Source organism: Lepidothrix coronata, unplaced genomic scaffold (assembly GCF_001604755.1).
Source record: "Lepidothrix coronata isolate B3197 unplaced genomic scaffold, Lepidothrix_coronata-1.0 Scaffold16, whole genome shotgun sequence".
Taxonomy (NCBI): Eukaryota; Metazoa; Chordata; class Aves; order Passeriformes; family Pipridae; genus Lepidothrix; species Lepidothrix coronata.
Window position 1 is genome coordinate 4268290 of NW_016690196.1, and position 15066 is coordinate 4283355.

The 15066-nt window shown below is 44.8% G+C and overlaps 1 protein-coding gene across 1 annotated transcript in view; it reads left to right on the top strand.

Annotated features, from left to right (window-relative positions):
* The first annotated feature begins 3453 nt into the window (after positions 1 to 3453).
* The window catches only part of CRIM1 (cysteine rich transmembrane BMP regulator 1), a 169773-nt gene continuing 158160 nt past the window's right edge, over positions 3454 to 15066 (top strand). The window contains exon 1 of the mRNA XM_017806770.1: positions 3454 to 4169. Within this exon, the coding sequence (XP_017662259.1) occupies positions 3809 to 4169 (361 nt within the window). The 5' untranslated portion in view covers positions 3454 to 3808. The remainder of the gene's footprint in view (positions 4170 to 15066) is intronic.

The window sequence follows — 15066 nt, forward strand, 5'->3', positions numbered from 1 at the left end:
TTTCCAAGGAGTATCTCATCATCCCTATGGACTCTTCTCAGGTTTGGGGCAGGAGAATTCTCTACCTTTCCTATTAAATCTGTGACACTGTGCAATGAAGTATTTAGATTCCTGGGGCCAGAAAAGGGAAACACAAGCACAAGCATAAACAGTTTATTACTTGTACCTAAAGGGCAAGGCATAAGGAACCAAGAATCCTAATTTTTGGTCCTTGTTCCATAATTATTTCTGTATTTTGCTCCCTTACATACAGCTATCATTGGGTAAACAGTGCATGAAGAAGAGTGCTAATCCTGTTCATAGCTGAAGCCTCTCTGCCTTGGCAGTGAACTCAAAAGTTTGCTCTCTTTTTCTCAGGTCCCTACAACATTCTTATCTAAGCTGTCCGCAGCTTTCCTCTTCATCTGTTTTTGTACTGCTTCTAGCACTTCTTTGTTCGTTCCCACACAAGCAAACAGGCACAGTAGGTCCAGTGAATTCTTTGTGCATTGAATATACTGCACATCAGTACAGTACATGACTGGTAGGTCTGGCATGTCTGGGAAATATTGAACTGCCTGAGCATGCAATCCAACATGTCTGGGATTTCCATGCTGGCTATGTTCACAAGTCCTGGAAAAATACCTACATATTTTTCATAGACCAATTCATTTTTCCACATGAGGGGATTAGTACATTGTAATCAGTTCACTTTTCATCTTTTGATAAACTAAGCTAATTAAATTCAAGCCTCTGATCACATATTGTATCATACAGCATCCTCTCTAGCACTAAAATCACTATTGCAATTCCCTTCTGCTCCATCTCGGGTTTGTGAACAGTGTTTTAAAAATACAGTCGCAGGAACTGTATGCCTCATTCAAAAAGCAATCTCAGCGATGCTATACATAGAAGGCAAACCCCCTTCATGTGCCTCGTCAGTAAAAGACATGACCAAAAGGCAGTGTTTCTCATTCATAGGAAACAGTATGTTTTTACAAACTGCTCTCATCCAAATCACGGTGGGTTTTTTGGTGGAAACTTCTGGTGAATTAAAAGTACTCTGACCCCTGCAGGTGCTTCGGCAAACTGACACGAGAGGGCTGACAAGAGGGAAGGAAGAACCTGCATTTTTGAAGAAACAACACAAAACTTCTTGCTTGGTGCGTTGCTTGACCTGGAAGTATTGTCCATTTGCTATAACATTCAGAGTTTGAACGCTTGTCTAATATGACTTTAGGGGTTCTTTGCTGACCTACTGCTTTCCAGAATTCAGCAACACACAACGTTTTTAGTTGTTTTCAAATTATACACCGGGTTTGTTTATACCAAAACGCAGAACCTTTAGAGAGATCAGCTTGTCATTTGCTTTCCAAACCTGTTAAAAATATATCAGAGTATTAGTTCAAATACCATTGCCCAGTAGATCGCTGTTTGTCCATTCATTGTTGAGGTATGTCAGCCATATGGCCCTAATCCATGTAATGTATACTGTATCGATGGTGTTTTATCACAATAATGGAGTTTCACTGAAAAACAGACCAATGTCTTGCAAACTATTGGGGCAAATTAAAACATTGTAGCTCTTGAAAAATAATCTACAATTTAGTTTAAGTTCTAAACAGCTCTATACAGCCTGATATTCCACTACGATAAAAAGATTATTTTTGAAAATAGACTAATATGGCAAATGCTTTCTTTTAGACAAATACGGAAGTGCTTTATTTTTCAACATCGTGTTACATGGCTGCATTATTTCCATTAGCAATGAGCCTGTGCTAGTAATAGGGAACCTTTGTTACCAGTAGGTATTTGGGCTGGAGTGAACGACAGTGACTTGCAGTGCTTTTAAAACACACCGAAAAGGTATGCTAGTCCTGACAAAGCTTTACACTACAGTTTCTTCTCTTCCTGGTGGCACCTTGTCCTTTGCCTTGTCAATGGGGAGCTTTGCCCTTCAATAGCAGCTCCTTGGTTGACATGAGAACTGGTTCTTTCTGCCAAAGTGGGACGAGCGCATGGGTCTGGAGAAACTGTAGAAGCCACACTTTTGGCCCCCTCCACAATAACCTGTATTAAGTTGCCAGAACCTCTTTCCCAAATCGTTGGCACGGGTACATACAACCCAAGCCTTTCCATGCTCAGCACCCTGCAGCAGACAAAACCCACCTGCGAAGCGAATGGCTTCACCCTCTGAACGGCCACAGCTCCGCGCATTCCTGACCGCGGGATGCGCTGTTCCCAGGGCTGCCTACGCACCTTGGGCAGGGCAGGACACGGAGGCGGCAGGTCCTGCTCTGAGATTATACCGAAGGCTTGCCCTGTGCAGCCAACTGCCTCCCGTTTCCCTCCGCCCGGTCGCTGCCGCCCGCGGTTACCGAGCGCAGACACGGCAGCGACTCGTCCTTCGGTAACACCGTTCCTGCTGGTTTCCCTCCGGCCGCCCCTTCGCCCCGGCTCGGGGCAGGCACCTCCTGCCCGCCGCGCTCCTCCGGAGCGCCGAGCGCTGCCGCCTGCCGGTCCTCCGGGGCCGCCGCCGCCGGGCCCACCGCGGCAGCGCCCCGCCACCGCACCGCCCGCCGCGGGCCCGGGCCGCCCTCGGCCCGCGCAGCCCCAGCGCTCCGGGCGGCGCAGGGGCAGCGGCAGGAGTCTGTCGGCAGGGGACCGGCCGGCAGCCGCGGGTGCCTCTCGCCCGTGTGCCGGCGAAGAGCGCCTGGCGGACTGGGGGCAGCTTTCGGTGCTGCGGTCGGCGGGCTAGCCGCGGCATCGCCGCTTGTTTACGAGCGGGCGGAGGGGCGGCCCGGGACAGCGTTCGGGGTGGCAGAGCAGCCCCTCCCAGCCCCGCGGACCGGGTCCGCCCCGGCTCCTCCGCACCCGCGGGGCACCTGGGCGCGCCCGTAGCCCGGCTGCGGGGACGGGACGGGGCGGGGCGGGGAGCGCGCGGCTCTGCCCTCCCGTGGCGCCAGGGCTGAGCGGGCACGGAGCCGCTCCCCGTCCCGGATCCCCGCGCCCCTCGAAAAGGCAGGCGGAGGAAGAGGAGGAGGCTCCCGCCGCCGGGCACGGCGGGGCCCCTTTCGCGATTCCCCCCGGTGTTGCCCTGCTGTGGCTGCACCCTTCGCGGGGCCCTCTCCCACCACGCCCCCGGTGTTCCCCGGGCCGCCGCCAGCCCGTCCCCGCGGTCTGGCGCCGTCGCCTCACTCCGCTCCGCTCCGCGCCTAGAGCCCCGGGAGGGGGAGGGGAGGGACAGGGGGAGGCGGTGGCGGCGACCGCTGTGGGGCCCAGGCTGCTCCTCGCCTCCGCTGCGCCTCTTCCAGCCCCGGGATCTGGTGCTGCGGGGGGGCGGGAAAGGGAGGGGGCGGGGCCGGCATGGGCAGCAGCCAATGAGGAGGCGCAACCCGGCAGCCGGGGCGGTGCGAAGGCGGTCACCGCCCAATGGGGGAAGGGCAGAGGGCGCACTCGGAGCGGGGCGAGAGTCAGGCAGGAGGCGAGTCGGGACTCGGGCAGCGAGCGGGACACAGCAGCAGCCGCCGCCGCCTTAGCCGGGGCTCGCTCGTAGCCGCACGACCGGACGGCGCCGCGGGACCGGGAGCCGGTGGGTGAAGGACGAACGGACTGAGGGACGCCGCTTCCCGGAGGGGGCAGCGGGCGGAGCCGCCGTCCGGAGGAGAAGTTTGGCCGAAGCGGCCGCCTTCGCCGAGAGAGGAAACTTTCCTCGGGGGGCCGGAGGCGGGGGCGGCGGGAAGGAGCCGCGGCGCGCTCGGGTCCGCCGCCCGGTGAGGGGGCTTCCGAGAGGGTCCCCCCCGGCCCAGGCCGGGCTGCGGCGGCTGGGATGTACCTGGCAGCGGTCTCGGCGGGGAGGAGACGCACGGGCGGAGACGTCGGCTGGCACCTGGCGGCGGCGGGGTGGCTGTTCCTGCTGGCTCTGCTGGCCCTGCTGCTGGGCGACTCAGGGACGCGGGCGCTCGTCTGCTTACCCTGCGACGAATCCAAATGCGAAGAACCGAAGAGCTGCCCCGGTAGCATCGTGCTGGGGATCTGCGGCTGTTGTTTCATGTGCGCTCGGCAACGGAACGAGAGCTGCGGTGGAGTCTATGGGCTGCACGGGGCTTGCGACCGGGGCTTGCGCTGTGTCATCCGGCCGCCGCTCAACGGAGACTCCATCACCGAATACGAAGTGGGCGTCTGCGAAGGTGAGAGACGGCGGGACATCATCCATCCATCTCTCCATCCTCTGGGGTGGGGGTACCCGCTAGGCGGCGGGAAGGGAAGGAGGGCGCACCGGCGCCTAAGAGATGTTAGACGCCGGTGCGCCTTCCTTTCCTTCCCGCCGCCCGCCTGTCCCATCTGCGAGCGTGTCTTTTTAACCCTCCCTGTCTAAAAACAGACCCAAAGAACCCTACTTACAAGTTTTACACTCAATTTTCGTAAAGACTGTATCGTTCCTCTATTTCCATAGCGCTTTACTGGTTTGCTTAATAGCTTATACCAGCTACTGATGCCCAACTAAAATTCCTTGATAAAGGACTCGGGAAGGGTTTGGCAGATGGAGATCGGCGGAGGTCAGTCGTGCACACATGATGCCTGTTCCGGATTCCCTCCTCTGTAAGGAAACAACAAAGGCCGATCATCTGTTATAAAGTTTTCCTTCCTGTTCCTGTCATTTAATATCTCCCCGTCTGTCCTGCTCGATATTTGATAAGGGGTGTCTTTTTCCCTGCTGGACCGTCAAGGGGGTGGGAAAAATACCCACGGCAAAACTCCTCTCAAAGTCACTTCATCTTCCTGCCGGCTACTTGGTGAGGTGATGAATTGGTATGAAATGCAAAAGGAGTTCACCCCCACTTCAAATTTTGTATCTATCAGAGTTCCTAAGATTTATTTTTAATGTTATAATTTAACAAAGGCTAGAGGCAAATTTTTAGTCTCTTTTTCTTGTACCTCTAGTTCCTTTTCCCCCCCAAGTTGAGGGAAAACATGGCGCTCTAAAGAGATTACAAATAACCAGTAGTTTGGGATATGTATAAATGTATATGTGACTCGGAGCGGGAGCTTCGACAGTTCTGGAAAAGGAAAGGGAGGCAGTCTCCTCTCGGCGGGTAGAGGGCAGTAGAAAGTCCAGAGAGCTGGTGAGGCAGCATCTGTCCAAAAAAACTTGCGTTTAAAATGATGCACTATTTTGAGAAAGCTAAACTCGGTCATTTTTAGTGGACAGCTGACCTTTGTCCTGGCTCTCATTATTGGTTTAAAATTCCATTTGCCTGCATAACCAATGAATTGCAAGCCACAGCAGAGCAGGGCAATGTGTCTCGCCTGTGCTACAACCAGTGCCATCAGCCTCATCAGCTGATGCTTTGGTAGGACAAGTTCCAGGATTAAAAGCTGTGTTGTTAAACAATTAAAAATGGCCCTAAAGTCTTTTGAAGACCTTGGTTGAGACCATGTTGGTGAATATGTACATTGTTTTGGTCTCTCTTATTTTTAACATGTATTGGAAAAGTTTTCATAAACAGAAAAGTACAACCAAAGGTACTTCAAAACCTACCTGGTTTTGGAGGAGTTTCTTTTGTCGTGTGTTTTCAAGTAAAAGCTTGGCTAAAACAGCTTCCCCCATTCCCCATGGTTAAAGGAACTAAAAGTCTGCAGTCATTAAATGCCTTAATGTTCCAATTCCTTTACTGTATCACAGTACGGACAACTCTGGCAGTTTAAGAGCATTTCATTCCTTTGAAGTGATGCAATCTGTACGTTGCTGTAGTTCAACTCATAACACGTCCCATTTACTGTAGAAAATAGTATGAAGCATTTGTTGGCAAGATTGCATTTCAATTAGTGTTGTGGTTAGGAACTAGATCCAGCTGTCCCTATAGGAACAATCGAGGAGATAACTTATCTATTTAATTTTCATTCTCGTAAATGAAAAGCAACTGAGCTGAACTGTCAGCCTAATAAATAGTCCTGGAATACCTATTACTGGTATGAAACTGCCTCATTCTAAGGAACAGAAGCAACGTGCTGTTCTTTGTGGTGCTTGTTGTGCACGCGGTGGCAGCAAGGATAAAAGGGGACTTACTGTACTGCCTCTGATCGCAAAAATGAGGTTGAATAGCTCTGGTTTTTTGATTGTGATGACCTAAACAGTTGTGCAGTTTACAGGCACATGTGCAACAGGCTAGGGTGGTGATGCCTGATCTGTGAGCAGTGCCGTTATCTGTTAATGGAGTAAAGGCTGCTTTTTTTAATTGTCTTGTCCACTGGGAATGCAAACCCTTTCCTACCCCAGTTCGGGGAGGAGGAAATGGAAGTGTCTTGCAAAACTGCGTGAATAGGAATCAGTGGTTTTGCTCTCCTTCCTGTCTTTAGCCTTTTCTTTCATTGCAGTTTTTTACACTGAAATGACCCCTACTGGCTACAGTTATAAGCATGTTTTTTGTATCAGTTTTGAAGCTTCATTGGTGTCTTATTTCAGAGTATCAACACATACTAGGCTACAGAAAACTCTAAGAGCTGAAATAGCAACAGGTAGAAATACTTGTTTGATAACTTTGTTATAGTATTTAATGCAATTGACATGAGTTAGTTTATAAAACCTGAAGGAAGTTCTCATTCATGTCACCACCTTAACAATTCACATCTCTGTGCAGTTCTAAGGCTCAGTTTGTGTCATCCCAAAGTAGGTAAATACCCTTCCTGAATGCACTTATACCCTTAGTAAACAATTCTGAGGTCAGCTTCCCCTGGTGGCTACTTCTGAAGGGCATTCTTGAGAGAGTTTGCACAGCTCCAGCATGTGTTAGCTTTATAGGGATGCCGCTGGATTGGTTCGATGAGGTGTGTTGAGAGCCTCCAGCCCCTTCCAAAGAGTCTGAGCATTGAGAAATTTTGAATGCAAAGCAGGAACTGCCCCTTGCTCTGCCTTTGAACGTAGTCCTAGAGCCACTACTGAATTAGACTGAAGTTCTCCAGAAACACCTTAGCCTTGGCTTCTGCTGCAGTGCAGCTGGGCAGGACTCTGGCTTCCTGGGGGATCAGAGAGCCTTGGAAAAGTTCTGCTAAAGAAGTTTGGTTACTCTGCGAAGGCATTTCTTGTGATAACACTCTTCTTGTTTCATTTACCATGCTTCTCTGGTGCTATTGGATGAAGGGGCCTAGATTGCTATGCTAAACTCTTCAAAGACATGACAATAGCATATAATATAACACTGAAAATGAGCTGAAATTATTTTTAACTGAGTAACAGAAACATGTTTTTGCAATATATTTGAAATGCTTAGTTAACAAAACTCCTAGTCTTACTGTGTTTTTAAGTTTCTTTTAAGATATACTTGCATATAAATTAGCCTCTATATACATATTAAAAGAAGGTATTTCTGTACCAGTAACTTACCAATAATATCTAGTACTTTGTTTGGTTTTGGTTTATTGTTTTGTTTCTAGTGGGGTTTGGGTGTGTTTGTTTATTTGGGAGAATGGGGGATACAGCTATTGCTGCATTCTTTTTGCTTACTGTAGGTAGTTTAAGGCTTACCTTGAATACTTGAGGCTTCTCTGCCTAGTACATAGCTTCTGTGCTGGGGCTCCCTTGGGACCAGGAGAAAGCTGCTGTAGCAGATTTTAGGCAAGTATTGGGAAAGTATGTGAGTTAATCTCCTAGTACAATGGCAGAAGCTTGCCTTCCTGTGGCTAATCCTAGCCTCATTTACTGAACTGCATCTTTTTGGGAGTTTGAAGCATTACAGTCTGTCTGTCACTCCTTGTTGCGGCAAGCCGGGAGAGCTTGGATGTGTCCATTGTCCCTTTCCCCACCTTTAAGCCTGCTGTGGACTAGTTTTCCTCTCTTAGAAATACGTAAGGGCACAATATATTGTATGTAACCAAAGCACAGTGAAACTGGAGCTTGTGAGAAAAAAGGAAATTTTGAAAACCCAGCTTTTTTCAAAATTTGGAAGAGGAAACCTAAGCTTGTTTTTGTTTTGCTTTGTTCAGGCATTGGTTTACATTTATGCTAATGGAGTTCTTTCCTGCTTTTCTGAAGTAGGAATAACTTGGTTACAGACTCGATAGTATTTTTATCACAAGTAGTGCTGATACTTGTAACTTCTGTAACTAGTACCTTGGGAGAATTTTGTTTTCAGTTGTTTTCAGTACTGTGCTCGCTATCTAATGGATCAATGGACCCAAAGCCCTCAACTTGATGCTTTATCTCCAGACAGTCTTCTATACAACATGATTGGCTTCTTCCCTTTGATGCAGTCCACACCTTTAAACATTAGGCAGTGTTTTGCTTTCAGTACAAGTTACTGAAATTCAAGTAATTGAGAAGTCACATGTCGGTAACCCAGTTGTTTATATCTGTTTGGACTGGAATAGCATTGCCCAGGTTTCTTATCTTTTTGTTAGGTTGGGGTTTTTTTCTCACTTTGTTATGTAGTGAGTGGCTGGGGAAATATCCAAGTGGTTCTGATGTCCATGTGTGCACAGAGAACTTTCTCCAGTAAATCAAGTGTTAGAACTGATGATGTAGTTGGGGACTTCATCAGTATTAAGTGGTGCACCAAATGGATGTTGTCATGAAGGCAGTCAAAATACTTTGTTCAAAGGCTGTCAGCAATCCAGACTATCAGGGAAACAAATGGAAAAATTATTCATGTTTTCAAAAAAGAAAATAATCAGAAAAATTATTTAACTTGTGAAACTGGAATGAGAAGTAGTTCTCTGGTGAGTGTTCAGCTTCTCATATGCTAGTCCTGATCAAATTTCATAGTCCCCTTCTCTTACTCCCCCCCCACCAGAAAACACTTACTAGGAGCATGCTGTCTTCTCTACACACAGACTGGATAGTTTATAAGCTATTTCTACTCTGTATTCTGTCAATGTGGAAATCTCAGTAAGAACACGTAACTTTGAGTGTGGCATGGAATTTGAATTGGATCAGGTGCTTATTTGACTTGGAAATGGCTTCCTCTCTGTTTGTGGGCATCATATTTTGATTTTAGAAATCACTTTGTTCTAGTATTTCAACAAAAATTAAATGGAAGAGTGTAACAGATATGAGGAGGGATGTTGATGCAATAATTGTTAGGCTTTGGCTGTTGTGGATCAGCACAGTTAGTTCAAAGCTAGAAATCTCACCATGGATAGGCTGGATTACTAAATGTTTTAACTTCTGTAAGAGGAATATTCTCTTTTAATTTTTTTTATTTTTTGAAATCTTTCATAAGCATCCTCCACTTATGTGAATTTTTCCACGTAGAAAGTGATTATTTCATCAAGTTCCCCAAAATCATGCTGCTTATAAAGATTTTTTTTTTAAGCTACCTTTAAATTCCCCCTAGGCATGTTTGCTAGCTTAAGTACTCTCTAGCTGATTCAAGGATTCTTGCATAATTTAACTTCTTGCCTAGTACTTAGTCAAGCAAAATGTCATTTTACTGACAGGCATATTATGCAATAATTAATCCATTAATATGGTTCAAAAATGCTTTCCTCTTCCCTTCCTTCCTTTGTGCCCCTCTCAAGCATTCTTCATCTCAATAAGTAAAGTTTATAGTATCTTGCAGATAGAACCGAATGTTTCTCTGTTTTAACGGATTAAATACTTTGTAGAGGTGACCTATTAAATGTCTCTTGTGACTTATAAACTGCTTTCATTTGAGAATGCATTTAATCCACAGGGAATGTAAACTTGGAAATGGTGAACTCAGGGTTTTGCCTGAGACTTTGAGTGACACCAGTTGTGTAGCCTTACAATACTGGAATTTGGAAAATGACTGACTGACACTGACATAGAAAGCTTATGTATGTGGACAAACTTACCAACATAAACTAAGATTGGAAGATAACTTTGGATAAAAGATATCTAGATTAAATTCCGCATAAGCATAGGGATTAAAAGATGGTCCCTGAGGGAGCTCTTGTCTGAACAGACTAGTTTGGCCTTGTCAGGGGAAAGTAAATCCTCAGTAATGTTTTGAGATGAATGGAAGCAGTTCACACCTTTACCAGGGGCGATATTCAGTCCCTAGGAGCTTTCACTGGATGCATTGGACACTTCAGAATCTGCAAATCACTAACACGTTGTGGGTGAGCATACAAGTCTTTAATAGGAAAACAAACGGGAGCACAGGGTTGTGAACAGAAGGAAAAGCACTGGCTCACAGGCATGCAGCAATTCCCGTGTTCTTACTCATTTCCTAAGCTTTAAGCCTTATACAGCCAGCTACTGTGATACTGTTAGGCTTCAATTGGTGGTTGGGTTTTTTTGTTGTTGTTGTTTTGTTTGTTTGTTTGAAGGGTTTTTTTTGGTATTAGTGAAAAAAAACTAGCAAGTGTGATGTTTCTAAATCCAAGAGAGCCCATTCTGTTGAGTCACTTATCCTTGAAATGAATTAAACTTCAGTGTTTTGCTACAGGATGTGATACTCTCTTCAGGATTTTTTTCAGAAAGGATGGATGTGAGCATGTTGGAGGTATTTTTTTCCTCTCACTGATGGGCTGTTGATAAAAGTCTGGGGCCATACTGATAATGGTGTTACACGTGGTAATGTAAAATGTGCTGCTTTCATAATAGAAACACCAAACTTTATGTCTATCTCTAACTTAGGTTTTAGAAAAAGAAAAAAGCCTTGAGGCTAGTCCTAAATCCAGGGTAGAGTTTCTCCTGTAGCTAAGAAGTTGGGTGCAATTCCTCTGAAGCATCTTGCAATTATGGTGTTCAGTGATGCTGCATTAATGACTGGGGGTAAAAGTGGCAAAATATTTAAGATATTGTGTTTCTTCTAATAGTGTGGACTGTTCTTGGTATAGTTTACTCAATTCATAGCCTTGTTCCAGAATTTGTCTTTGGAAAAACTTTTCCTACTCCTGCCAGCTTTGCCTCTGCCTAGCAGCTGCAGCAAGCAGCCAGCCAACTACTTGTTTGCAGTGAAGCTGATGCGTGCTGCTGTACATGCAGGCTTCTGAAGTGTGTGGGTGCAGAGTGCAACTTAAAAAATTGGAATTTTAGCCTCCTTTGGAAAATGGTTATGAAGGTTTGGCCCTCTTCTGAGGCCTTAGCAATTATTTTTATAAAGAGTTTTCTAGAGCTAGAGGAAAAATCTGCTACAACAGCTGAAATGTTGCTGTCTGTGCTCATTCTAATCAGGGCAGTACTGGCAGAGGCTCTCTCTGATCAATTAAACCCTGAGACGTGGTGTAGTGTTTTCAGTCAGCTATTTGCAAAGAAAATATAGTTCTAGTCATAGGTTTAAAATAATTTATTTGTCTTTTTTCATGTGTAAATACATAGGGGTCAGACTTCTGAACCAATGATTTATCATTTCAGACCATCTTTGGGGAAGGAAGGCTATTGGAAGTACCATTCAGTTTTATTGTAAGAAGCCCTAATAGTGAAAGTCCTAAAAACACAAAAGCCAAATTAAACACACCTTTCCTCCCCCAGCCATCCTCTCCCCACCTCCACTCCCCTCACCAAAAATAAAAAAAGAGAGGCAGGTCATGGTACTTAGAGAACTAAAATATTCCAGATAGTGTGGGGAAGGGAAAACTTTAAAACCTGAAATAGTTGTCCACATCACATGCTTCACTTAACATTTCCATTTATCTCCTTGCCTCCCTCAAGGCTTCTGTGGAGTTTCTGATAATTGAGTGGAAAGCTGGTCTGTTTAAATACTTTCTGCATTCCTTAATATGAAATAACTGTCTTGAGACACATGCAGAGCTGCTGCAGTGAAAATCTTCTCACTACACTGCGGATTTGATCACCTGAGATACACGCTCTATTTTGGATAAGCTAAAGCAGGCAGTCAGATTTTAGACAAGCCTTATATATATGTGTGTTCCTGAGGTATCTAAATGTTATGGTACAGTTTTGCTTTCTAGCTTCGACTAGAAATTTTCTCAGGTAGCTGCAAAACCCTTTTGTACTGCTGTACATTCCACATAAAGACTGGGTCTTGGAAAGTAGACCCTTCCAAAAGGTGGAAAAAATGCTTTCTCACAAAATTCTCAGCTGTGTGTCTTGCCATAAAAGTTTCTGCCGGCTGTAGTCCTTGGTTCCTGACTTCATAGAAGGAATAAGTTGTGAGAGGGGAAAGGCTTGAAGCCAGTATATGAGCTCAAACTCACTTCAAGGCTAGTCTTCCCTTCTGCTGCTTTTCAAGGTCTGGGGCTGGGTTTCAAGCATTCTTTAGTGGTGATTAGTCATTTCTATTGTTCAGCTCCTCCAAAACATGCATTTCCTTTCCATCATTCTTTTTTCCTGTTCAAAGAGAAGCCAAAGCCTACTGGCAAGAAGTATTTCCTTTTTTTATTTTAGCAAGTCTCTAGGATCCTTTCAGAGTCTCATACCATCTTAATGAATACCACTGATTTGAAAATGCTGTTGTGTAGACCAGTGTGCTGGAGTGCTAGGGCTCAGACCTTGGGTCTGGTTTGATGGAGGAGCTTCTGAAAGGTTCTTCCTCCACCAGTTTCCAGAGGGCAGTACCAGTCTCAGTAAGGATTGCTTCTCTGTCACTGTGAAACCCTTCTTTCTCCTCCTTCAAATGCAGGATCTAAAAGGATGCAAGAGTCTATAAGATGTGACTTGGACTATTTCACTTTCAGACCAGCAATGTCTCTTTGCTCTTTCAGCATCCTGAGACCTACCTGTCATGCTAGGAAATAGCTGAGTAACATGCTGCAGTTAAATGTAAATTATGGGAGTTCACTCAATTCACTCCAGTACTTTTCAACAGTGATATTTTAGTGACCGCTTCAGTGTGTTGTTTGCTGGTTTGAGGTGATGCATTATCTTTTATAAACAGTGAAGGAGAACAGTATAGCATTTTCCAAACAATAGTTGATATTCCTTAAATGCCCAGAAAGAAAGAGAAAGGTTGGGACAGGATACAAAAGAGAAGTTTCTTTGCTGGGCAGAAGGAATTGAGAACTTGAAAGAAGGGAAAGCAAAAGTTTAAGCAATGGAGAAGGAGTCTCTGAAAAGATCTCTTCTTGTGCTTTTAGCTTGCACCTGTTTTGAGATGATCCTTTGCATATGGAGACAGTAAATGTAACTATAGTGAGGTACGGTGTACCTTAAAAATAAGGCTTAAAGTTAGTTTGTCAGATACACACTCTTTTGAAAGCACAAGCTGCTCTTTGGGTGAAGAAGATAAATGCTTCAATCTTGAGCATCATGCCTTGCATAGTGCTGTGTTGTGAGTGCTGGTATGTAAGATTTAGTATGAAAGAAGTGATGGAATGCTGCTTGCCAGGAGATATATTTCTCTGACTGTTTCCTAGACTGGACTTGTTTAAGGACCTCTTGTTCAACTTGTTAATGCCTTAATCCTCTTCCCTACTTTTAGATGTGTGCTATGACAGGACTTGGTTGTTCAGCAACCCAGAGCAGTATGTGAATTTTTAGCAAGCTAAAATGTTTGCTTTGCAGAAAGCAAGTGATTATAGGAATGATAGAAGAAAATGACAGAAGTTTGGAATCAATGAGAAATCTCTCCTCCCATGGCTTCCTTATGGTATGAAAGCACACTTAGAAGTTAAAAAGGTATTATGTCCAGGACTTAACTTTGATCTGAGTAAATGCAGAACTGCGTTATTATCTGAAAAGGCAACTTGCCTGATTAAGTTGGAAAGAGTGGGGATCTGCATGTAGACAGAAATTATTTGAAAGAGAAATTACTTTGAAGCTGTAGTTACCAGCCTGCTAGGAGCATTTGAACTGCTTTAAGGCGTGTGTGCAAAAGGTGACTGACTGTATAACAAGAGTCCATTGACAACTCAGGGCTGCTAAAAAATATGGCCCTTCCCTTTTTTGTCCCTACCTGATCATGCTGGCACAGTGAAGTGGTGAAAATCGCAGCTAAACAAAGATCAGTTTGGATGAAAACTAGCAGTATACTTGGGCTTCTTTTCAGCTGGATTGCTTCTAAACACTCAAGAATGTTAAACACCTACTTGATTTTTATATTTTTGGGTGTACTAGAAGTCAGCTAGGAGATAAGATGTGCATACCAAGGCTTAACAGACTCAGATTCTTACATTTGGGTTTTGTCAGCCCTGCCTGCAGAGAAGCTTTGACAATTTATCATATCTCAGTTTATTCGTTCATATAATTCAGATTTCTGAGATGTAGGCACGAAAGACTAGTATTCTGAAAAGGAAGCTGTAGAGAAGGTGAAGCAGAGCATGCAGGAAAATGTTTGTGCTATAGCTTGGAATAGTTCATGGACCGTCCCAGGTCCCAAATTACTGGTGAGTAAAAGTTTGTTTTCTGGAGTAGTCCACAGGACGTGATGACTTTTGGGAATAATAGAGGCTAGGTTATATATTTTGTTCAAAACATGATTCCATTGTCAGTTCAAGTATTGCTGACCTCTAAAGGAGCAAACTTGCTCTACTGGACTACCATTTATCTGCATCAAGGACAGCACTAGATGCCTTTGCATCAAGTAACCAAAGCTTTGAATTGAAGTGAGACAATTGAGCTACATCCCTCATGTGAATGCTTGCATCTGGTTGTACTTCCCATTCCAAGGAATTTTGTTCTGCCTGTATTGATGTGATGTCTGAAGATTTCTCTAAGTGGTAAACAATTATTCATTTAATAGGACCTTGAAATTCTGTTCATAGAAGGAGAAAATCAACTAGGAAAAAAAGTCTTAAGTCTGCATGAAAAATCATTCTAGACTTTGCGTTGATTTACTAAACTAAAATAAGCTCCTGTTATGTGTTTGCTCCATCATTGATGGAAATCTTGTTTCTAAATGAACTTGTGTGAAAAGCAGGCTGGTAGAAGATGTGCAGGCTAAAACTGGATTAGCATTCTTCTTGTCTGAATGTAACTTTTGTATTCACACCAAGTAATGAAAAATACCTTGTTTCAAGATTCAGAAGATGTTAGAAGTGTAGTCTTTCAGAAACAGGGAGCAACCCAAAGCATTTTGGATGAAGCTGTGATGCCTGAGGTTACAGACTTTGAAACAGTGAGTCTTGGACTGTAGATGTAGCTTTTGTTCTTGTCGTTACGTGGATTACTGCTGTGATTTCTAAAATACAAGTTGTCCAGGCTGTATTCCGGCTTCTCAAAAA